Genomic DNA, 23,395 nt, shown 5'->3' on the forward strand with positions numbered 1-23,395 from the left:
TTTATTAGGTACACCTGTTCAACTGCTCTTTAACACAAAATACTAATCAGCCAAACACATGGCAGCCACTGAATGCATTTAGGCATGTAGATGTGGTCGAGACAACCTACTGAAGTTCAAACCCATCAGAATGGGGAAGAAAGGCGATTTAAGTGACTTTGACTGTGGCATGGTTGTTAGAAGGGCTGATTTGAGTATTTCAGAAACTGCTGATCTACAAAACCATCTCTAGGGTTTACAGAGAACGGTCCAAAAAAGGGAAAAATATCCAGTGAGTAGCAGTTCTCTCTTGGTGGCAGAGATCAGAGGAGAATGGCCAGACTGGTTCAAGCTGATAGAAAGGCAACAGTTTCTTAAATAACCACTTCTTACAGCTGAGGTATGCAGAAGAGCGTATCTGGATCCACATGGCGAACCTTGAAGCAGATGGGCTACAGCAGCAGAAGACCACACCTATATCTCAGAGGGAATTAATTATTAATATTTTAAAATATTTTCCACTTTGATTTGGGGTATTTTATATAGACTATTAGAAAAAATAAGTACATTTAGAAGGTTTATCTCTTCCCCTTAGACGACCACTTGTTATCACATGACTGAAGTTCCACACTTCATCACGTGATGACACCTGTTCTAATACGTTGAAGGCTGTGTGATATAGTGAAACTTTGGGTAAAAGCTATTAAGTGGACCTTGGTGTTAAGATTAAGCCTTTTAACACAATTAAATAGCAAAAGGGCCTGAATACTTCATAAACATACTGTATAAAAGATGATATGAAAGAGTACAAAAGGTGTCAAGAGACATGTTCAAAATTTAAAACTTTTATTTGTGAACCAATGAAATGGACTGCAATCCATCCGTGCCTTCTATCTTAAAGAATACTAACATGAACATTAGGAAAAAACAACAACAACAAAAAAACAAAAAAAACAAAAACGGCAAAACGTGACAGCTGGTGCCAGAGCAGGCATCATCACAGAAGCTGGCTTCATTGGAGGGGACAGGCAGGCCGACAACATTCTGCTGTGAAGAAAAACCGAGTCTAACTGAAGCCTTGCAGCTTGAACGTGGGGATGTTTGGGGGTGTGGACATGTCAAGAAGAGTTTTCCCCTCCAATGAAGCGGTCCAGTATAGCAATGCGTGCTGCTGGTTTAGGGTCTTTGAACACAATACAAAAATATGAGCTGGAAGCACAGGATCTTTTTTTTTTTTTTTCACCTGCTATGGCAAACACAACACTAGCAATGGACACTGGAGTTAAACACAAAAGGCAGGCTTTCAGTGTCTTATTTCAAACAAGTGCTTTGACTTTAAAATTCTGACTATTAAAAAAAATAACCTATACCAGCTGTCAAGTAAAGCATAACAAATAATACAATAAACATTTTTCATCATATTGTTAATAAAAAAAAAAAAAAAAAAAGGAAAACATCATGTTCACTCATTTCAAAAATGCACCCTAGAACACGTTTTCCACCCCACAAAAGGTGGAGTTGATTTGTTGTCTGAACATAAAGTATGTTAAATGAGATTTTTTTTAAAGATTTTAGGGGAAGAAATTGGCCTATTCTCCATTTGATTGTGGAGAGATTTGCACAAATCACTGTAGCAGGGTCCCTTCACATTACAAATAACTCATCTCTTTACCAATTCACAAGTTTCTCAGTCCCAAGAACCGATTGCAGGTCTGCAAACTGTCTCCTTAAAGTGAAATTGTAACAGAGGAGACAAGTTCTAAGCAGACTTTGAAGGCTTTTGTAATTTATTTTACAGGAAAGCCCTCTTTTAAAAGAGGTCTGTCACCACCAACAACTCATGGCTCCTAGGAACCCAAACGTTTCACAGGACCCTGTCCGACAACCAGAGTGACCCAGCTTCTTCTGAAAATGGTCTGTATACATCTCCATTCTCATGTTTGCAGCATAGTTTAAATTCATCTTCCTCATTGTTTGGGATTTTTGTTGAATGATTCTAAATATCTGAGCAAGGCCAGGAGCAGGGAAAACCACTAGCTTCAAATGGAAGAATTTAACACCTTTCGACCTAGATCTCACTTCGGAGGTACGTTTTCTCTTGCAATCCTTCCCAACATACAGCTACAAAGCAACTGAGCTCTGACAAAACATAGCCTGCGCAGGAGCACCGCCCAAGGATGTAACAGCAACCCAGTAAAAGCATGACCTTATTATTATTATTTATTTTTTTTGTAAGGGAGGGAGGAGGGGGAGCACCCTGAGTGTTTGACTGTCAGTCACCACTTCTAACATTACTGAGGTAGAGATTTGTCCCGGGTTGGGACTGATGTTTTCATAAGCTCCCCAGCCAGAGAGGTGCCAGACATCAGCTTCCACATCCACATCTGTACACATCACACTCTCTCTCTCACACTCACACACACACACATACACAGTTTGACAGACAGACAGAGAAACAGCTTTGACACATTACTGTTCCTCTGTCTGTCTATTTAATACCCTGGATTCCTCTGTGAGCTGGTAGGCAGAGAAAACCATCTATAGTGACTGGGTGTGAAACACGGATGCAACTGGAATACAAGACACACAGCTACACAACTACCAATTAGCTTATCTTCATAACACTTTCAAGCTTGAGGGCGATAGCTCAGTGGCAAAAGCTCATTACATGCTATTCTATTACCTCTGCATGTAAAATACACTTTCCCTTTGTTACCTTTGCTACATTCGATCATCAAAACCTGCCGTGTGACAAGTTGGGTGGCTCTTTTCCCTATAGGGGTCAATTCACTTTCTTCAAAATCTGAAAATATAGCTATTCTTGATATTCAGCCTGAAATATAACTATTAAAATACTGCGGTGTAATTTTTTTTTTTTATATAAATCTATTGATTGAATTGATTAAATGGAGTGAAATGACATCAGGTCATCTCTCTAATGACTCACAGATGCTAAGAGTATTAGCATATCTAGTGTATGATATGTTTTGACATGATGTAACGTAGCGGCGCTTTGACGTTGGAGGAAAATAGCGACCTAATTTATCCCCAAACTACAGTCCTTATTCATAGCCTGGGACTAGACCCAGCCTCAATGTGTATAACAGACAACTAAAAAGAAGGGCGTTATCAATAAAACGAGTCAAACAAAAGCAGAGGAGAAGAACTTAAAAACAAGGAGAACAGGTAATCTTAAACTGAAGACGTGGAATCATACTGAAGCTTTGCATACAAGTGGTCAAGCACAAACAAACAAAAAGAAAAAAACAACAACAACAAAAGTAGCTTTCTATGGCCATGTTTGCTCAAAATAAAACAATCCAATTGCTTCCATTTTGGTTTTACAGTTTTTCTTTCCCCCTGCATTTACGGATTACAAATGATCTCTGCAGTACGATGATAACTTGCTTGGTGAGAGTGGCGTGTAGGCAGCTCCATATCAGGGAAATATCCGAAAGTTTCCGAGTGGAGATGTGAGACCGGACTTTGGCAAAGTTTGACAAGATGATTTCTCAAGATTGCCTGGGTTGGGACTTGCGGGGGTGTTGAGGAGGACTCGATGGGATTACGAGGACGGCAGCATCTGTTGTCCATGAAAAGCGAGCAGCCGCTGAGGGGAAAGTTCGGGAACAAGACCTCGACGAAGGACCTGTTCTCACATGGACTCAAACTCGTCGATGCGCTGCTTTGTGTTGCCCTGTCGGATCTGACGCAGCGTTTTGTATTTGTCTCGGCCTGCTTTCACGTTCTCGGCGTGTAGGACATCGTTCTGTGTCTTCTTGGTTTCGTCTCTGGCCTGGGCCAACTCTGAACTTAATGTCTGGGAGACCAAAGAGAAGGAAGGATGAGAGTTTGATGAGGAAGAGGACAAGAAAAAGGGGACGGAGAAAAGGAGCAAAGAGAAGAATAGAAAAAGAAAGGGAAAAAAAGCAGGGTGATCACGGGTCATGGAGGTTGCGGATGAGAAGAGTGAAAGAAAAGAAACAGGACACAGGTGCGGAGGAGAAAAGAGGGGAAAATATGCCTCAATCATTTTAAAAGTAAACATCTGATTGACACGAAAGCTTGCAAGTATAACAAAGCCACTTATCCGCAGCCTCTGGCTATCTGTGTGTCAAAACGTGTTTAGTGTTCGCCGAGCAAACAAATCCTTGATGAAGTGAAAAGGTTTAACTTATTTTGAACCCTGAAGCAGGGGTCGGCTGTTACATAGATTTGGCCGAGGGCCATTTTTTAAGCAGTCCACTGGCCAACGCAAGCTTACAAGCGCAGTAGAGACACAGGCTTGTATGTGAATTCTTTTCGTTTGAATATATTTTTGTAAATTCAAGATTTATAAAACAGGTTGGTTGATGTTTGATTTCTTCTTGCCATAGCTTCAGTATAAGTCCTGGCATATGCAGCAGCCCAGCTTAGACCTACAGCCCCTTAAATGTATTTAAAGTTATGTTATATATGAGGGGATTGGATATTTTTCAGTTTGATCAATTAATTACCAGTAGTGCTGCTTTGAAGCTAGGCTACAGTCTAAGCCAGCACGTCTACTCCTGTTAAAAGTAGGAGTATAAAGAAGAATGGACAGAGACGTATTCCTTATCTTACCCTTATATGCCACCGCCTGACCGGTGTTTCTTCCTTGCAACAAAACTGCTGTTAGAAGATAATATCATCTAGTTGTTATTTGTGTTTGTGAGACGAAAATCTCTTTCGGTTAAGTAAAACTAACAAAATAAAACTTTTAGACGTCATTTCAGCGCCAGGTCGCTCTCCACATGTGGGTATCATTTATTTGATGATGAATTCATTTTATGTTTATTAGACTTTAAATGAACTTTAAGTTGAGAGTGAAAGTTCTTGATCATGTAGTTATCATTTTGTCAAAGAACTTTATATTGTTATGCGTCAAAACTTTTGTTAAAGCCCTTAAACGTAAAACTTTGGCTGGCAGGCTAAATTTGGGCCTCACGCCGGCGTTTTCCCACCCCGCTCTCACCTGCAGTTGTTTCTTGACCCGCTCATTCTTCTGGGCTTCGGTGACACGTTCCTCCTCGCTGCGGAGGTCTAGCTGGCTGACTCCTTCGTTGGAGAGTTCGGCACTGGCCTCCGCGTGGTTCTCATCCTGCTCGTCGTGCTCGGCGTTGCCGCCCGGAGGAGCTGGCACCACTGTCATTGCAGTCTTCAGCTCCTCCTTGGTCTTCTCCAGGTCCTCCTGGGCTGACAGAGCCTGCAGGTGGAGGTGGGGAGAGGGAGAGAATAAGACAAGAGGTGCACACTGGACTCACACCAGACAAGTGAGTAAAAGACGCTAGTAGGCCATCAGTGTAGACCTCGCTGAATGTAAACAAATCTGCTGTTAATTACACAGTGACTGCCTGCAGGATATTCCACGCTACAAAGTAGAATCATAATATGGGGTGAAGGCTTGGACTGGGTAATGATCATAGACACCTTTTCTGTATCTATTACATTGGAATATAAAAGATTTACATAAGATGGAGAGAATTAATTTTTAGATTACAAATATGTCAGCCATTTTGTACCACAATGTTTCTAATTTAAACAATTTCGACATGAATTCTGTTATAGTTTGATTCAGCCCACATAGTGTAGTGAAGTATTGTTTTAAGTCGATATCACAGTAGGTGAAGGCACTCATAGAGTTTATGTTATAAACACTTAAAGATGTGAAATAATGAATAATTTCCTATTAAAGTAATTCCGGGGGCGCCACTGAAGCTCAGAGGTTAAGATGACAACGACAACTACCCTGGTTTGAGTCCAGATGGGCACTTCCTGTCATCTCTCTCCTATCTACAATAAAGGCTTAAAATACCTCCAAAAAAAAGTGACTCCATCTGTTTTGAACCAACTAGTTGTGTTTTAAAAAAGGAATGACACACAGATGACAAATATCTGTACTATTTAAGCTTTAAAGAAGACTCAACCATAGCGTGCAGTGGTTGGGAAAATTTCCAAGTGTTTTTATGTTAATCTCATTTTTGATCAAAGATCACACAATAAAACCAGTGTATCTAAGTATAGACTGGGGGAGAGGGGTGTTGTACCTTCTGCTGCCATTCTATGGCCTCATCATTTTTCTTTTTCTTGGCGTCTTCCAGGAGAACGATCTTTGCTGTGAATTCAGCCAGTTCAGAAGCCTGAAATAAAATAGAAATCCTGCTGTCACATGTGCATTACAACAAAATACACTAATATACACATTATGCTGGCCTGGAATTGCTCAAACCACCAGACGAACAAAGACACACACCAGCTGTTCCTGGTTCTTCTGTTGGTCTTCAGCCTGTTTTGCCAGCTCAGCCTTGGCCTCCTCAGCTGCTTTCCTTTCTCTCTCCAGCCTATCAGCCTCCTCCCTCGCTCTCAGTCTCTCCTGCTCCAGCTCCATGGCCCGGCGAGTCTGTTCCTCAAGCTCTGTGAGTAGGCAGACACACATGCACGTTACACATGGTTTCTACTTCCATCTTTATACTGGCATTTCATGTACATTCAAATTCAAAACAGAATGATTCACACTGGCACTCCAGTCAGACACTGTTCACCAAGACACATAAAATCAGTCACAAATACATAAAGTATGATTTGTTTATTATGGCTCAACAACAACACCACACTGCCAAATGCCATGTGACATGGTAATAGGAAAAACCGTTATTTAATAGATAAAAACAAACAGAGGAAGGTAAGCGTGGTGGCTTCAGTCTTTCTAGTTATACAAGTGTGATAAATATGACTAGCCTTGACTCACAGTGCTAGAGGGATTCTCTAATTTGACAGACAGAAGGAGGAAAGAGGGAGGCAGCAGCAGAGATAAATGAACAGATGGATGGATAAAAAGAAAAATGGGCACCTTTCTGGGCTTTCATCGTCTGTTCTTCAATCTGTTTCAGCCGCTCCATGAGCTCTTCTTTCTCACGCTCTATCCTCTCCTTCTCTTTCTCCGCATGCTCTCGCTTCTTCTTCTCATTCTCCAGCTGGGCCCTGAGAAATTTTGTGATAACATATTTCATATTACATGAGTGTTACAAAAAAAACAAATCATGTGTCCTTATCCTGACCTGAACAAAGCTTAGCTGAAGCATCTTTAACTGAATAAAATACTCAGACACTCCTTCTGCCTCCCTGTGTGTGTAAAGAGGAAAGTCTGCCCTCCAGTGGAAAAGCTCTAGAAGTTACTTTTATTTACCAGCACTTACTTTGGGACAACAACTTCACTTCAATACTCAAGTGGAAGTGTTTGTACATATATTTATGTATTCTCAAAAGCCAGTGAAGTGGGGGGCAATTGCCTTAACACCATTTGCCAGTGGTGAGCATTGATTATCTTTTGATGTTTGAAATTATTGTCAGATTTTAAATTTGACAAATTGGAATTGACAGGCCTCATTTTAGCCTTGTGCACTTGTAAAAAATTATATTTTGAACAGAAAAAAACATTGCTTAAAAATAATTAAGTTCTATACTCAAAATCTATACATTTTATATGACATGCCATATAAAATGGACATGCCATTTTATATTCCCAAAACTTCTCAGATCTATAATAATTCAATTATTTAAAGTTCAGAAGGCTTTTCCATCACTTTAGGTTCAAAATGTATACGTGAAGTGTGAGTGTTCTTCTGTGGTACCTTTCCATCTGTTTGTGGTGCTTCTCCTCCCGGGCCTGAGCCTTCATCTGCTGCACCTCGATGGTATCGGGCTTTCTCCTCCTCATGTACAACTCATGGTTACCCATACACAATGCCAAGATTCGCTTGTTGATGCGCAGTCGCGGGGCATAAAACACAAAGTCCTGTATGTGTTAAAAAAAGAGAGGAAGAGAAAAATGTTGAAACAGGGCATGTTCACTGTCTGCATGAGCGCTGACAGTAAAATATTTGTTGACTTTTCTATATTTTTGATGAAATTGACACTCACGGGTGCTTTCTTGTCAATAGGTTTGATGACAAACTTCTTGTCATTGAAAGAGATGTTTCGAATCTCACTCCAGGGGAAGCCAATCTTTGGTGTCAACCTGAAAAAAGGAAAATCAAATTGTGGTCAAGGTTGTACATTTCTAACTCTCGAATTTGCATCCACCTCATGTGAGTACACATAGTATAGGCTGCCAGACAGCTGGTGGCAGAATGCTGCATAAAATTCAGCCAGCAGATGGTGCCTGGTATAGACACAGACCACTTTACAGGAAATGATGAGATTGAATAGTCTTTTTCAATTTCCTGTTGTAGATTTTCAGTAAAGCCTGTAAGAGTAGCTAGGTGCAGTAAAGAGAACAGGCTGGATGAAACTCAATATCCAAGCCAAGAATTAAAAGGATGGTGGATATTCTCTGATCAAGGAGGAACAAGGAAAGAAAGGAAAAGGGATTAAGTGATAACGAGGGGGTTGCTGGCTCTGGGGAGAGAGAAAGAAACTATCCCTTGCTTCATTCCCTTGTCACCTGGACAAGAGAGGAAGGATAGCAGCTGTGATGACCTAAGATAACAGACAGGAAGGACAAAGCTGAGAGAACAGAGGAAATGCTACAGGAGTTGTGATTACATCTATCCTTCCGTCCAAAAGAGGAAAATCTCTGACCAGGGAGGACAGGAAAGACTCTCCTACAATGGACAGATACAGTCTTCCTTTCCCACCCCCTCATCTCCCCTTTTCTCCAGTTTTCACTTCTAAAAATATCTTTGCTTCGTCTAAACATATAGCATCTCATCTTGGCTTCGAGTTTCTCACAAAGTGACAGAATAGTAACATTATGATATTTTCATGACAGCAATAATATCATAGGATTACAAAAAATTACATTTCAAATAAGAAAGCTTTGGCTCTGATCTTGTGGTGAAGTGTAAGGTATAACAGACACTGTTGTGATGACATGCGTTGACAAACATCTACCAGCCCTTCTGGTTGTGACACGCTGTGTCCTAAGCCTCCACTTCTCCTCAGGTATGCCCCTGTTAGGTAATCAACTGTAAAACACAGCTCTGAGCCCCTTGCAAGCAAGTGTCTTAAGATATGTTTGTCCTAAAAACAAAAACATTTTAAAAGCTGAAATGGGAACACTTCTCAGCCTTAACAGCATCTCCCAACATTCTTCACTGTCAGGCTAAGAAATGCAATGTTGTATTAGATTAGGTGAATTTTCACTTGTGAATGAATGTGTGTGGGTGTATGCCTTACTTGTCTTCATGTTCGTAGATGTTGAGGCCAAGGGCATCCACGCCCAGCCACAGCTGTGTTCCCTTCTTGTTCTTGATCTCAAAGTAGTTGACTCCGTACATCTCCAAGTCCTGGGCGATTTTAAGATACTCCATCATAGAATCCTCTCTAGGGAGGAGGAAAGATTTTTATCAAAAAGTGTTATATAATATCCACCATTATATAAATAAGACAGAGGATCCAATCTGTGTAAATGTTTGTGTATGTGAAGTGTTTTTATTTTATAAAATAAATGGCCACTGTATCATACAATCAAATCACATATTCCAATAAAGGTATGTCAACACTCTCCTTCCAACTATGGAAATGTTTGGTATTGTTCAGCCCTCTACAATAAAAAAACTGCACAGACAAAGGCATACTTCTATGTCCCAATGACAAGTCCAAACACGTACACTTACACATTCAAATCTTGTTTGTCTCACTCAAAAGGAGTTTCGGGTAGATAATGTAATGAGAAAGGTTTGACACATACCTGAGCATTCCTCTGTGTTCTTCATGCCAAGTCTGTATCCTGTCCTCCCACTGCTCCTTGGTCAGCTTGTGCTGCTCCAGGACTCTGTGCACACAAACACAAACACAATGACTTCACTTGAAGGAATGTCAAACGGCACAGAATTGTTTCCTCTGAAGGAAATCATAGAAAATTCCAACAGGGAATGAGACACATTCTAGTTTTCGTCAGACCTTGAGTGCGTGTGAAAACTAAGGGGACACCTCCCACAGTAGGTAGCACATGTTCTTCACTGCCAGAGGCCATACAGCTTGTGACATGTTTTGTGTGTGTGCGTACCTCTGAGGCAGCAGTCTGTCATGGGTAAGATACCCAGGCTTGTGGACATCTTTGCTGTAGTCTCCATACTTGGCCTGGACAGCATATGATGCCAGTAACACAGCTGTCTCTGGGGGACAGTAGTTCTCATCGTTTAGGATGGCCTCCTTCACCTGGCAGAACGAGAAGGAGAGAAAGAGGCAACAAATGCAACTTATTCCATTTATTCAACACTTTTTTTTCCAAATACTTAATGATTCAGTCAAATATTTTGAGGTTTAGCCTAATCATGCCAAGTGAGAGCTGAATGATGGTATTGATATAGGCATGCTTACTTTGGTTCTTCAGAAAAATATTGACTTAACAAGGACAGTTTCAGCGAACAAGCGATAAAAATGTCATCCTGACAACATTTATCTTGCCAGAAGTGAGATGTTGTCAGTGTGTGCCAGTGCAGTGAGCGGCTGGTTACCTGCAGGAAGAAGAGTCTCTGGGTGATCTCTTGGATTAGCTCCTCTGAGACATCCTCTGGGAAGAACTTGGCTCTGAACTTGAACTGCAGAGGGTTTTCTTTCTTCACATCCTGCTGGGTCACCTGGAGAATAAAAACATCATCATCAGCCATCCTTCCATCTATGAATCAGCAAATTAAAACATAGTGTCACAGCTACAGCTCAGTGAATTGCCCGGAAGGAAAGAAGGGTCACAACAAAGCTTGTGATTTGCACCGTTTCTGAATCATCCTTTTCATTAATTCCTTTTTATCCATATCAAAGCATATTAAGAGACTGGAACAAACAAGCATATTCATCACATAACACTGGACACACTGTAATCTGGTAATTGTCAGTCAGAGCAGACGCTTTGATATCTGGGAACATATGCTCGTGAGCCGGGATGTACATTTGTGCAGAGTCAACGCTCACACACATACAAAATAGTTTCCATTGGAGCCTCACTACTTAGAAAAAACCCTGTCACAGAGGACGCAGACAGTGCTGCACTAGTCCAAAGTGGCTGGAGGGCCTCAACACTGACACATCTGTGTCTGGGTTTCACTGCGCTCCAATGCTGGGGGAATTTTCTGTTACATTTTTGCTCTAGCCCCTGCCTCTCTCACCATCTCCCTTTCTCTCACTCTCCATACACACACACACACGGAGCATGAGGGGAATTTTCTGTCACGCATATATACACACACACACAGTAATAGCGGGGGTGTTACGGCTAGAGGGTGTGTTGGCCTCAGTGAGAGAGGAAGCCTGTTAAAAGAACACATCTGAGGCTCGAGACCACAGCAGAGCTTCTAGGCAAATCACTGACATTGGGTGAAAAACCAACAGATAAAGTGTGAATGGAAGCTAAAGAGGAACACTGACAAAGCATTAAAAAGAGAGGGAGACAGAGAGATGGAAAAAGCAAGAAGACAGTAAAAGAGTGAGCATTTAAGCAGAGGGAGACTGACCTTCTTATTGAGTTTGAGCCAGGTGCTGTAGCCCTTACTGTCCACATACTGTAGGCCGAAGAACCAAACCTCCCGCAGTCCCACTGTCTTCACCACCTGAGAACAAAACAAAATGAATCCTCAGACCTTAGAGGTGATGCAAGCATAATTTAATGTCATTTTATGGTATTTTGCCTTTATTTGACTGCTGACAGTATAGACAGGAAGAAAACAGGTGGCAGGATATAGTGTGATGACATGTGAGGAAGGTTTCTGGCTTGAATTACAGAGGAAACATCGTAAACCATTCAACCACCAAGACGCCCACATACATAACTTAAACAGACCATAATCACAATAAATGAGATGATCACCAAAACTATTGGCTTCTACCAATTACTGCATAATAATGTAAAATGTGTTCCTCAAGTTGGGATACACAGCTGATTACTTTAAAACTAACAGTTCAGTGCTTCAAATCATTACTGATCTATAGTATGAAAAACCTAAAATGGTTTGCCATGTATACATTATTTGTAAAGATAGTAAACCTTTGATGCACAACCAAAAATGAGGATGAGGAAGCTTTAGCTGTTCTTGAGCTCAAATTATCTGATACTATGAGAGACAAGGATAACATGGAGCTCTGACTGATAAAAGTTTTCATCTTCCTCCTCTTTGGTCAGCAAAAAACAAAGATGAAACCCAAGTCAGCGCACTGAAAATGTCAGTTTCTTTTAAAATGAATAGAAAAACTGTGTGCAAACAACAGTGGTAATACAGTAGTTATCTAAAGCAAATTTTTAATATCAAAATGCCAATTAAAGAGAAATAGCTTGTTAAGCAAAAAACAATCACATTTGTAGTTACTTTATGCTGACCTGATCAAAGAGCTGTTTTCCTGTGGTGTTAGGCTGGATGGCAAACTCCAACTCTGCATCCATGGTCGTCACACGGACGTTGATCTAAAAAACAAAAACAACAAGAAATTGCTAGATCAGACAAACAGATATTTTTCATTGAAACATGAAATACAACTTAAACCGTCCCTTCTGATTACAAAACTCTTTTTCTATTATGGAAAAAACAAGCTTTCTTGAATTTCTAAGTAATTGTTATTGTTGTATTATAAGTAACTGTGAACAAAGGTTTAACTTCTTAATAAGCTTTACAACAGCTTGTTAAACCCAGTGAGTGAAATGACCATGAAGTATGCCAGAGAATTACAGCCATGTTATGATAATATAACAACGGCATTGAGCTCATTATTATTATCACCACTTTTTGTCTAATCTTGACCAAACATCCACTTATCTTCATCAACAAAACTTACACAACACACCGGTAGCCAACTCCCTTCACTCTGCAGTTTTTTTTACTGTGAATAAGCTACAACTTCCTGTATAAATTCGGTCAAAAATGTTAGTAATTGCTAAGTTTTCAGTATGTAAAGTTGTATGAATAAATGTACATAGTCTACAAAAATATCTGGAAGTTGAAGTATTTTAGACAGCTGACAGACAGATGACATGAGATGAGGGAGATGAAGAATGATATGCATCAATGGTATTCGACCAGATGCAAACCGGGGACGCTGCGGTTTACAGTCAGTGCTTCAACCCTTAGGCTTAGGACTTGCAACACATGACAAGCATAGACACAAACCGTTGGCAAAGTCAGAGAGAGAAAGTTACACGTGTAAAACCTAAACCGTACCCAAGCCTTGGGCCAAAATTTAGTTTGAACCCCAGGCTCTATTTCTATCTCTGACCACATGACAGGTTGGTTTGGAGCTATATGGTGAATATTACACATCTCTCATATGAAGTGAGAGCAGTGAGTGCTTAATACTGAGGTTATTCACCTTGTTATCGGTCAAGGAACTATAATCTACATTGCAGGATGTGGCATGCATGTACCAACACAAAATAGTTCAACAGTTTTGATCTATAGACATTTTCTAAGTGCTGCTGTCTAACTCTTCCTCAGTCAATCTTTCAGGAAATTACAGAATTCCTACAGAGGAGAGTGGAAGAATGTCTGCTCAGTATGCGAGGAATGTGTCTACGTCCCTCAATCCTAACCCAACTTTAGTGAAGGAACTGTGCAGACTGCTCTCTCTCTTTCCATCCTACTCTCTCAGCACTCTGCCAGGACGAGTAAGCCCCACTTTTCGTGGTGGTCTACTACTCAAAGTCCCCTGGTGGGATGGAGGAGAGGATAAAACTAAAGTCATTGGCTGTGCCCTGTTAAGCAGCACTGACTGTAGAAACTAGCAGCAGCTGATGGCACAGAAGAGAGCAGGGCTGACCTCTGAGGCATCCCACATCCTCCCACCCACAATGAGTTTGTGTGCTGCCTCAGAGGTGGTTAAACAGCACAAGAAAAGAGACGGCGGGAGATGCATAATACAGAGGAAAGCGAGAAGCGAGAGAGGCAGAGTGCAAAAGCAAAAAGTTTAGCAAGAGTGCATGAGAGAGAGAGAGAGAGAGAGAGAGAGAGAGAGAAAAAAAAAGAGCGGGGGAGATAGAGCGCAACAGGAAGCAAGAGAGATGATCTGGGCTGTACTACTTTTGAGATTAAGTTACAGCGAGGTTACGAATCAACCATACAAAAAAAAAAAAAGGGAAAAGACAGAAGAAAGTGAGGCGATGAACCATCCTTTTCCTTTCAGCAATTATACCCTCAAGAGTGCTTACTTTGCATTTATTTCCCACCCTTCCCAATATTTCTTCACCGTCTCTCCTGAATTCATCCATCTCTGTTTCTCTCAATATCCCTGCAATGAATAATCCATGAAACTTGTGTCTATACAGCACATAACTGGACTCCCTGCACTACATGGAGCACAGACCACAATGTATCTACCTCTGTCTCCCTCTCATTAATTACCCATGAAAAGCTGAAGCACTTTCTCCACACTATAGACATCTCACATGAACACTCCTGTACGGCCATACCATCACTGTAACTGTAATGTGCGACCGTCCATTTATATAACATTATTATTCAATTTATTATATCCAAAAGGGACTAAAGTGTATCCCACATGTTCCCAATTTAACCTGCTTAAGTGACTAAATGACTATGATTGTCAGTTGTTGCATTGAAACAGGACTTAGGAGGAAGGAGGTAGGAATTCTGTCATAAAGAATTCCAGCATATGAGAGCAAAGTTAAAATATCAGCAAAGTTTTTTTAAAAACAGGTAAAAAAAAAAAAAGATGTTACAATTGAAGCTTGTCTGAAATATAACCAGGATTTCAAAAATGCAATACATAGTTGCATAAATATAGGCCATTTCTATATTATGCACATGTTTGTCCCTACCTGTAGATAACAATTTTTTCCATTAACATGACATTATTTTCTGTGCAAAGAGGGTTGAATCGAGGACTTGGTTGTAGATATTTGAAGACATTAACTGACTGGTGGGGAGTCCCAGGTATGTGGGGTGGTTAACATGAATTGATACCACCTGGTTCGTTAGTGCTCCTGGCTGGTGTAACGACAGTCGTTAAGAGTCATTGGAGTCACCTGATGTGAGGCGAAACATCTTCAAGTGTCTACAGTCAAGTCCAGTTTGCCTTGATTCAACCCTCCTTGGATAACCAAGAATCTTCAGACATTGTTTTCTGTGTTTCATTATGTTTTCTCCTCCTAACACTGTATTGTTGACTGCACACTGTAACACCACAGAAAATACATTATTTAATCCTTCTTAGTGATCACTCAGATCTAAACTTACTGCTGAGAGTGTGTGTATGAAGCTTCATTAATAACTCAAGTCCCACTCAGTGGTTATAGGATCTTTAGTGTGATTTCTAGGAGTGGTTCTGATGTGCTTTGATGGAGTGAGTATATCGTTCTAGGCACTCTACATTGATGACACCGGCATCCAATAACATTATCTGCTTATTGCAACACACCCCTGTCTACATCGTTTCAATGAGGATGACAAGGATATGGTTACATGGCAGAACATGAGCTAATGCTAACTATGAAAACCACCTCTTTACTCTGGTTAGTTTTGATTTAAATGATATTTAAAAACACACAAAAACAACAGGTTATGGATTAATATTAATCCAATTATAATCCGTTGACAAAAATAAACAAATGTGAACAAGTAATGAACAAAAATACCCAGAAAATTGGGTTAACAGAGGTGTTAAGCGTTGACACCTTCGCCCTTCTCTTTTGCACTATGTACTTATAGCCTGCACACACAAAATAACATGACTAACTTTATCAATAAAAAAAAAAACATGGCAGGGAGTAGACCGAGACTGTGGTCTTGTGCTCCTCTGTAAAATAAACCTCTAATGAGAGTCACAGCTGCTAAGGGGCAAGCAAAGGCTTTGTGTATTGTAGTGTTATGTACAAGATGGAGATCTGCTACACTTCTTGCAAATATAAGTATCTGGGATACAGTTGTCTCATGCAACATGTGTTGCATCTCATGTAACATTGTGATTACAGCAATAAACTTGTGCTTTTCTCAGATTTGGAATAGAAGATGGCATCATAAGTAATCCACAAATCTTTGTCCTCAGTGACCCATAGCTTTAGCAGACAGACCTCCACCTTAATCTTGGTGCTTTTTGTGAAAACCAACAAATTCCATTACACAAACACCCGCTACAACAAAACTTAACTACTCAGACAACATCTCAATCTACTCTTGCAAGTGCACAAAAGTAGCCAGACAAAAGCCACATCAGCAAAATAACCTATTCATGGTTCACTAACGGATGAATTAAGACTTTGTGTTAGTTTTAAGCAGCTGCCTCATTGACTTTTGGAGATGGGAGTAGTTATGGAGAATGCTGAGCTGAGGTTTCCAAGTGACCGGCCTTGAATGTCCCTTCGCCTGTGTTTGTGTGGGGCCCGTCTGCCATCAGCAATCAGCTGTGAAGAGCCAACCTTTGTGTTGTGTGTGTGTGTGTGTCTGTGTGTGTGTGTGTGTGTGTGTGTGTCTCTGCCAAAACATAGCCAACCCAGAGTGTAGAGAGGTGGAATCCTGTGTGGAGCAGACGGTCAGATAATCCTCTCTCCCCTGCAGAGAGGGAGGGGGAGGAGAAGAGGGACAACAACATGCCGAGCCACTGACACAGCTAATCACACACTCCGACAACTGAGAAATCTCAAAGGAGAGACTTTTGCGAGGCTGTCCTTATACGACACTGTCTGTCTGATGACACTAGACACTCTGACTGGGCAACATGACAGTTTTTAAAAAGGACCAGTTCACTCTATTTCAAAACTAACAAGTTAGGGTGAAGCCAGTAGTATAGTCCACACAAAAACTCATTTGGCGCCAGACTTTAACAAGCAAAAACCTGCCACTCATTGCAACTTCAATGGCCTTTTTCCGTCAGCACTTCTGGCTGCACCGAGTCATACTGTGCTGCATTGATTTGCATTTCCATTACCAGTTTAAACATGCCAAGTCACACCCAAGATGAGCCATCTCCGACGTCCGGTCAAACCACGCCCGACCTGCCTCCAAGCAGGTTGCGGTAACCTCTAATGGGCTTCATCATCTTACAGGGATGAGCCAGCTAACTTCTGGTTTAGCCCTCCACTAAATTGAATGGGGATAAAATTGTTCAATCCTGCAGCTCTTCTAGACTTTCCAAATGTTATCGGACCAAATGGACCAAATTCTGATAGTCAGACAAGTCATTTCACGGGGGTTGTGACGCTCACTTCCTGGGGGCTTGAGTAAACAGCGCTACAACTCAAGACAAGCACGTCATTAGCCGACACACCTTCAAGTAGATAGCACTGTTGTAATGGAGATGCAAATCCCTGCTGCTGAGTCAAGCCAAGCCAAGCCAAGCCAGCACATGTGTATGGAAAAGACAAGTCACAGCCAACAGTGAAATGAGGATAGTGAACGATGCTGTGCTCAAGTTAGTTTAATTGCACTCTGAGTTTATTTCTTTTATTTTGTTCATTGTATTCCACCTTCCTTTCCTCATTTCCTAGATGAATGAGACTTAGAAAGCGATGATGGTTCCAATCTTATAGATAACCAAACAATTTTCAGGCTTCCCCTCATTCATGTACAGTATCACTAAACAGACCTCAAGATGAACTACAGCCCTGACGTGACAAGCAAGTGAAGAAGAGCGGCCTACAAAGATGGCAGGCTAACAAGTATTTCAATAAGTGTCCAAGTTGTGTCAAATCCAGTAGCTGTATCATTTACATTTCCTGTTTTTTTCTTTTCATGTGCCCTTTTGGGATGTTTCTAAATCCTCCTCTCCATTTCAATTGCAAAGACGAGTTCTCACTCAGACAGGCCCCTTGTTAAATGTGCAGCTGTTTAGTTACAGTAAGCTGTTTAGAAGAGCTTTGCTGAGGGAGGCCTTAAGAGACACACACACACACACACACTTCAATCAGTAGAGCTGCTAATCTAGCCTGCTGGGCTCCGAGCAGCTGTCTGTCCCCCTGATTAACCCCCCCTGCAGGGTGAGGCAGGCCTCGGAGGGAAGGAGGAATGGAAGGAATAGTGAGAGCGGAGGAGGAATCACTGCTACCTACAAAACACAAACATTCATCCTTTGGGGGGAGGGAAGGTGAATGGTGCGTGAGAAGCATCCCTTTCATGAGAGGAAAACAAATCCACTAACTCAGGTCCAGTCAACAGTGGTGCAGACAGGATCTGAAAAGTTTCCAGCGATTTTACAAGATACACTAGAGGGATAATAAAGAGGGATATTTAAGAGGAAGAAGGAGGGCCTTACTCTACTTGATTACAATACTTTGTATTGTAAATGAGGTGAAGGGTCAAACAAAACTGGCAAACAGAGTTTAAATGCTGCCCAGGAATATCGCAACCCTTCCCTTTCCGTAACCTTTCAATGTTTTTTACCTCTTAAAATTCCTACTGAGCAGCATCCCCTGATCACCACAACAAATTCAGACATCAATCTATTCTCTCTTATTTTCCTATTATTCCCCAACCTCATGCTCATCTTTCCTGACAGTCCCTCTTTCGTCTGGTGATATTCCTCCACCTTCACCCTGCCTCACTACTTCCACAGAGACAGGATGTTGACATAGACTTGGCCCCCGATGTACACAGCGGGGCCCCTCTCCAGCAAACAGGAAAACAGCCGCAAGCTAGGAAGCTGGTGAGGGCCCTCTTCCTGTGGGGTGCTGTCACCTCATAATTCCCCTGCCCCTCGGCCAACAGAGTGCACCAAACAGAAGGGGTTGGGTCAAGTGGGTGTGGGATATGATGTTAAAAGACATGAGCATCAGCACATTACTCTGTATTACCAAAACTGCATGACGTTGATGATGTCCTGAGACTAAGCATTTTATTGTTTTAGCTTTATCCACACTGATGATGTTCATGCCGTCAATTAATCACTCTCGGAAAATTCCATCGATCGAGCAGATATTAACCAATTAACCACTAATAGCATCCAAAGAGCCATGCTTCTGTGGGAAAATAGAAATGTTGCAGCTATGTTGCTACTCTTCAGAGAAAAAAAAAACTGAGACAGCTTTACCCATATTTGAACCTTGCTGGGTGACTTTTTAAAAAGAGCAAATGGAGAAGGAGTCAACTTCTCAGAGGCCATCCATGGTGATGTTTCAATTTGCTTGTTTTGTCTGACTTATCAGTCTAAAATGTTAAGATATTCAATTAACTGTCACATATAAGGAAAAACAGCAAATCATCACATTTAAGAAGCTGGAACTATCATATGTTTAGCATTTTTGATTCATCTCAACGCAGTCAATAGGTTTTATTTTTGTTTTTTGATTATCATCATGTAACCTGACTGCAAAAGCCTTACCATGAACAAGAACCAGAACCATGTCTTTAAAAGAAATTTCGAAAACTGTGAAGTTGTGACTGTTAGTGTAAAGGGGCCACCTGCACAATTCAGTACCGTCCCCCACAAAAGTTTTTGTTACTCAGCCTTGCTATTGTTTTTGTAAGATGGTTAGAGATGAGTGCTGACTGAGACATAAAAGGCCTTTCCCAAAAGTTTTGGGTTCTGGCATCACTCACAGAGAAGGTCATTTCAGATGGGCCCTGCTCTTGCTTCCTCTGTTTATTATGTCAGTGCCTCCCTGCGACAATCTGTACTTTCTCTGTCAGTTATTGTCTGTGACAGAGATGTCGCTCTCAGCAGAGCATCCAGCCCTCCACTGTCCTGTTTTTGGGATGGTGCCCTGGTGAGTCAGGGGACAAGAGGGGGAAGTGGAGGATGACATCAGTGCCTGGCTGTTCCTCTTCTGTAGCTTCCCAAACCCGCCCACCCACAGACACACACACACACAAACACCCCCGCATAAAGAGCCGGACAGGAGATGTGCTTCATTTATGGTGAGGCCTAAGGCTTGTTGTTAACAGTTCCTAGGAAAGTTTCTGATGCGAGCTTTAACCATTTGACCTTTAAATCTTTCCATGAGAGAAACACTAATCAAAGTGAAACCTTATTGTGCAAAATGCAATATCATCAGATTTATGCTTGACTTCTACCCAAGTTTATGAAGAAAAAGCAGCATGACAACAGTGGGAATCAGACAGCCATGAAGAGACCGCATCAAATTGGTTTTGTTTTGGCGTTGTTCACATCCCAGGACTCTGGCATTCTCTCTCCACCCTTTAAGCAACAATGGCAGCAGTGTTGCAGTTGCAAGGCCTGTGGGCCAGGCAGTTCACTTCACACTCTGGCTGTTGTTTACTTGGAAGAGGCCTATGAGGAGTGGGAGCAGCCATGGGGATGAATCTGCCACTTCTCCGAATACTCAAACGTAGCTTTCGGCAGCAGTGTATGCTAACTATTATGACAACTAGCGAGCAGTACTGTAGAGTCAGCTTATACAAGCAGACTAGGCAGGAACAAACACGCAATTTTTTGTGTTTCTGATCCATATCATATATCCTGAGCAACATGGCCTACTGCTTAATACCTTGTGAAACAACAACTCCACTTTTTTTCTATCAAACACTGAATCAATTAACATGAAAAGTGCCACACTCAAGTGTTTTTTTCCTGACTTATCCCTCTTAGCACTGCATCTCTGGACAACTCAGTATGATGAAAGCAGTAGACGTTTGTATGCCGACTCTCATCGAGCTTCTTTCAGCCTCTTACCGGTTTCGGCATCTTTGCTTCCTCTCCTCCTCACACCCGTCAGCTGAGAGGAAAAATCCGTCACAGGACGGCAACAACACCTGTATCACAGGACCTGAAAGACAAAGAGACAAGTAAAGTTAAAGTAGAGTACTCCAAAACCTGAAAGGATGTTTACCAAAAAAGAAAAGAAAAAAAAAAAAGCCCCATTCCTGATTCTGTTAATGACTACGAGGCACAAAAAAACCACAGGCACAGAGAAGTGGCTCTGCATTCAATCTCAACATGCACTACCCCTTTGCTCAAGTGGACATAAGGCAACTATTGCAGGGGTATATTGGGGAAACTACTTTAAAAACATAATTATTGTGGGCAAAAAACTGCAAGACATTCAAGGTACTGTGTGATTTAGAGCTGCAATGATTAGTCGATAAATCGATTAGTTGTCAACTATTAAATTAGTTGCACTTTTTATGAAAAGAATGTCCAAATTCTCTGATTCCAGCTCAAATGTAAACATTTCCTAGTTTCTTTAGTCCTCTATGACATAAACTGAGTATCTTTGGGTTGTGGGCTGTTGGTTGAGACTAGACAAGACATTTGAGGATGTCACCTTGGGCTTTGGGAAACGGCAATTGACATTTTTCATCATTTTATCGATCAAACAACTAATTGATTAATTAAGAAAATAATCGACAGCCCTAGTGTGGCAGTAATTTGTAAAATTACCATCAGTTATACTAACAAAATGATATTAACTTTTTTCTACCTTGGAGTGCTTTCATTGGTGAAGCCCCCACTCTGTTGTCTGCTAAATACATGTCACACAGTACTATGTACAGTCTAGTTGAAATACAAGCCTGACAGTTTGGTAATGATGACCTGTGTTGGACTGAAATATGATACTGAAATGAACAAGGGAAACCAAGAGTTTTTGTTATGTGAACTTGTCACATCAATCAGATGTGGGCTCTACTGAATATATACTGAGTGTATTGCGCTCTGCTATGGATGATACATATTTTAAATAAAGCTTTAAATGCAATAGATAACAATGTATTTCATTGTATTTAAGCACTAACAGATAACAAATGCAATAACAAACCAAAACCTGCTTGAACTGAGAGGTTGCTAGTACTGTCTTTGTACCTTGTTTGAGGACAGTTTTGCAGAGGGGATGCTTGCTGTCACAAGGTTTAGTAGTAACCAGTATTAATCCTGTATGTGTCGGTACCATTACCAGACATTCTCAAAGCATTTTTGATAGGATATATAGCATTTCTGAATTCATGTTATTGCTGGGATATTGACGTGGCATCCAGAGCTTGTTTTATTCAATTCTAAAGTTGGCAACTACACTTATTTCATTTTGCCAAGAAGTCCCATTGAGATCAAAAATATCTTTTACAAGAGAGACCTGGCCAAGGTAGCAGCCAAACAAAATCACAACATATTAAAATGCAACACATACCACATCATATACAAAAATTTCTAAAGAAAAACAACGACATGCCTCCATCATCACATTCTTTATGATACCCTTCAATGGATGGAATCCATGGATATGAAAAAAAAATAATTTTATTTTGTTTCTAATGTGCTACTGTATTTTATACTGAATGCCAAAGCAAGCCTCTGTTCTTGTTTGGTTTAACAACACTAAATATTTTTTAAGTACAGGATCCAAAACTAAACCATGAATGAGCCCTGCTCCATTTTGGAAACTGAGGAACGAACAATGATAATCATCACGCAGAGTACAAGTGAGTATTATCTCAAAAAGTCAATGATGGTGTTTTGGAAATGTTTGGTAAAGTTCAAGGAAAATGTGCAAGGAAGCCCACGGGGCATTTGAGCTCCAGATGAAGACATGCCCACTTGTAGCTTGTAAGCAATTAGCCTCTTTACCGCCGAGAGTTGTTTTCCACTGTACTGTAATTTAACCACATTTTTTATCAAATGGCAGACAACCGCCAATCACACTTTGGTCAAGACGACCGCTACAATGGCACGACACGACGAAAATATTAAAACACAACGTTTAATATGTCAGAAAAGGGGAATTTTTCTGAGTTTCGCTCGGTAACACCGTTATGTTAGCCTGCTGTAAATTAGCTAAATTACGATTCTTCAATCCAAGAATAACCGTTATTCTTCATGACGTCAAAAAGGTAACGTTAACGGTTATGTATGCGTGCGAAGTTTTGCAGCAGCACAAATGTTTGCCATCATAAACTCACCACGTTTGACACAAAAAAGACGAAATATCAGAAGAAATTGTGACTTAAAACCGAGCAGGGCTAATTAATGCTCATTTACAGACCACAAGTCGGCATTTCGACCGTGTTGTAAAATCTGAATTGAACACGAGGACATCCGCTATTGCATCAAACTTGAAGATCTTTTAGGGAGAGGCAACTCACCAGGGAGGGGGGACGAAGTATGTCTTTTAGGTTGATAACAAAAGCCTGGGGTCTTCAGATGTGACAAAATATCTGCGCTGAGAAATCCTCTGGTCCTTATTTCTTCGTGCCTTTTGCCCGAAACAAATTCCCACAGACATAGACAAACCCCGCTGAAGTCCAAACAACCGTAAGGCGATTTGGGGTGCAAGTGTCGAGCCAGCCGGAATAAAGCACAACAGCTTCCGGTCTCCGCTTTAAATGTAAAAGCCTGCGGGAAGCATGAGGATAAATAAACACAGTCAGGCCTGGAATTCAATTATTTTAGTATCACAACCACAACAACAAACTGTAGTCCAATGATATATAAAAAAGTGCAGCTGTTGCCCTATTTTTTAACTTTACTACATACTTTTTTGGCATCTGATTTCCTGACTCCATCTGCAAAAAGG

General features: G+C 41.0%; 1 protein-coding gene across 1 annotated transcript; it reads right to left on the reverse strand.

The window, feature by feature from the left end:
• Positions 1–808: 808 nt before the first annotated feature.
• LOC137176800 (radixin) lies at positions 809–23,176 on the reverse strand. Its single transcript, XM_067582734.1, has 15 exons — positions 22,965–23,176; positions 20,563–20,656; positions 12,311–12,394; positions 11,451–11,546; positions 10,458–10,580; positions 10,007–10,158; positions 9,689–9,772; positions 9,175–9,321; positions 7,918–8,014; positions 7,629–7,792; positions 6,848–6,978; positions 6,251–6,411; positions 6,045–6,137; positions 4,973–5,203; positions 809–3,799 (listed from the first exon to the last, which is right to left on the reverse strand). The coding sequence occupies exons 2-15, from the start codon at positions 20,572–20,574 to the stop codon at positions 3,635–3,637; spliced, it is 1,740 nt and encodes a 579-aa protein (XP_067438835.1). The 5' UTR covers positions 20,575–20,656; positions 22,965–23,176; the 3' UTR covers positions 809–3,634.
• Positions 23,177–23,395: the final 219 nt, after the last annotated feature.

The sequence above is a fragment of the Thunnus thynnus genome, chromosome 24, assembly GCF_963924715.1.
Source record: "Thunnus thynnus chromosome 24, fThuThy2.1, whole genome shotgun sequence".
NCBI lineage: Eukaryota > Metazoa > Chordata > Actinopteri > Scombriformes > Scombridae > Thunnus > Thunnus thynnus.

Excerpts from the sequence above, each read along its gene's own strand:
- LOC137176800 (XM_067582734.1), bottom strand. Across the intron at positions 10,159-10,457 it reads AGAGACTCTTCTTCCTGCAG|GTGAAGGAGGCCATCCTAAA; the intron begins GTAACCAGCCGC and ends TCGTTCTGCCAG. Across the intron at positions 3,800-4,972 it reads GGGTCAAGAAACAACTGCAG|ACATTAAGTTCAGAGTTGGC; the intron begins GTGAGAGCGGGG and ends TTGGTCTCCCAG.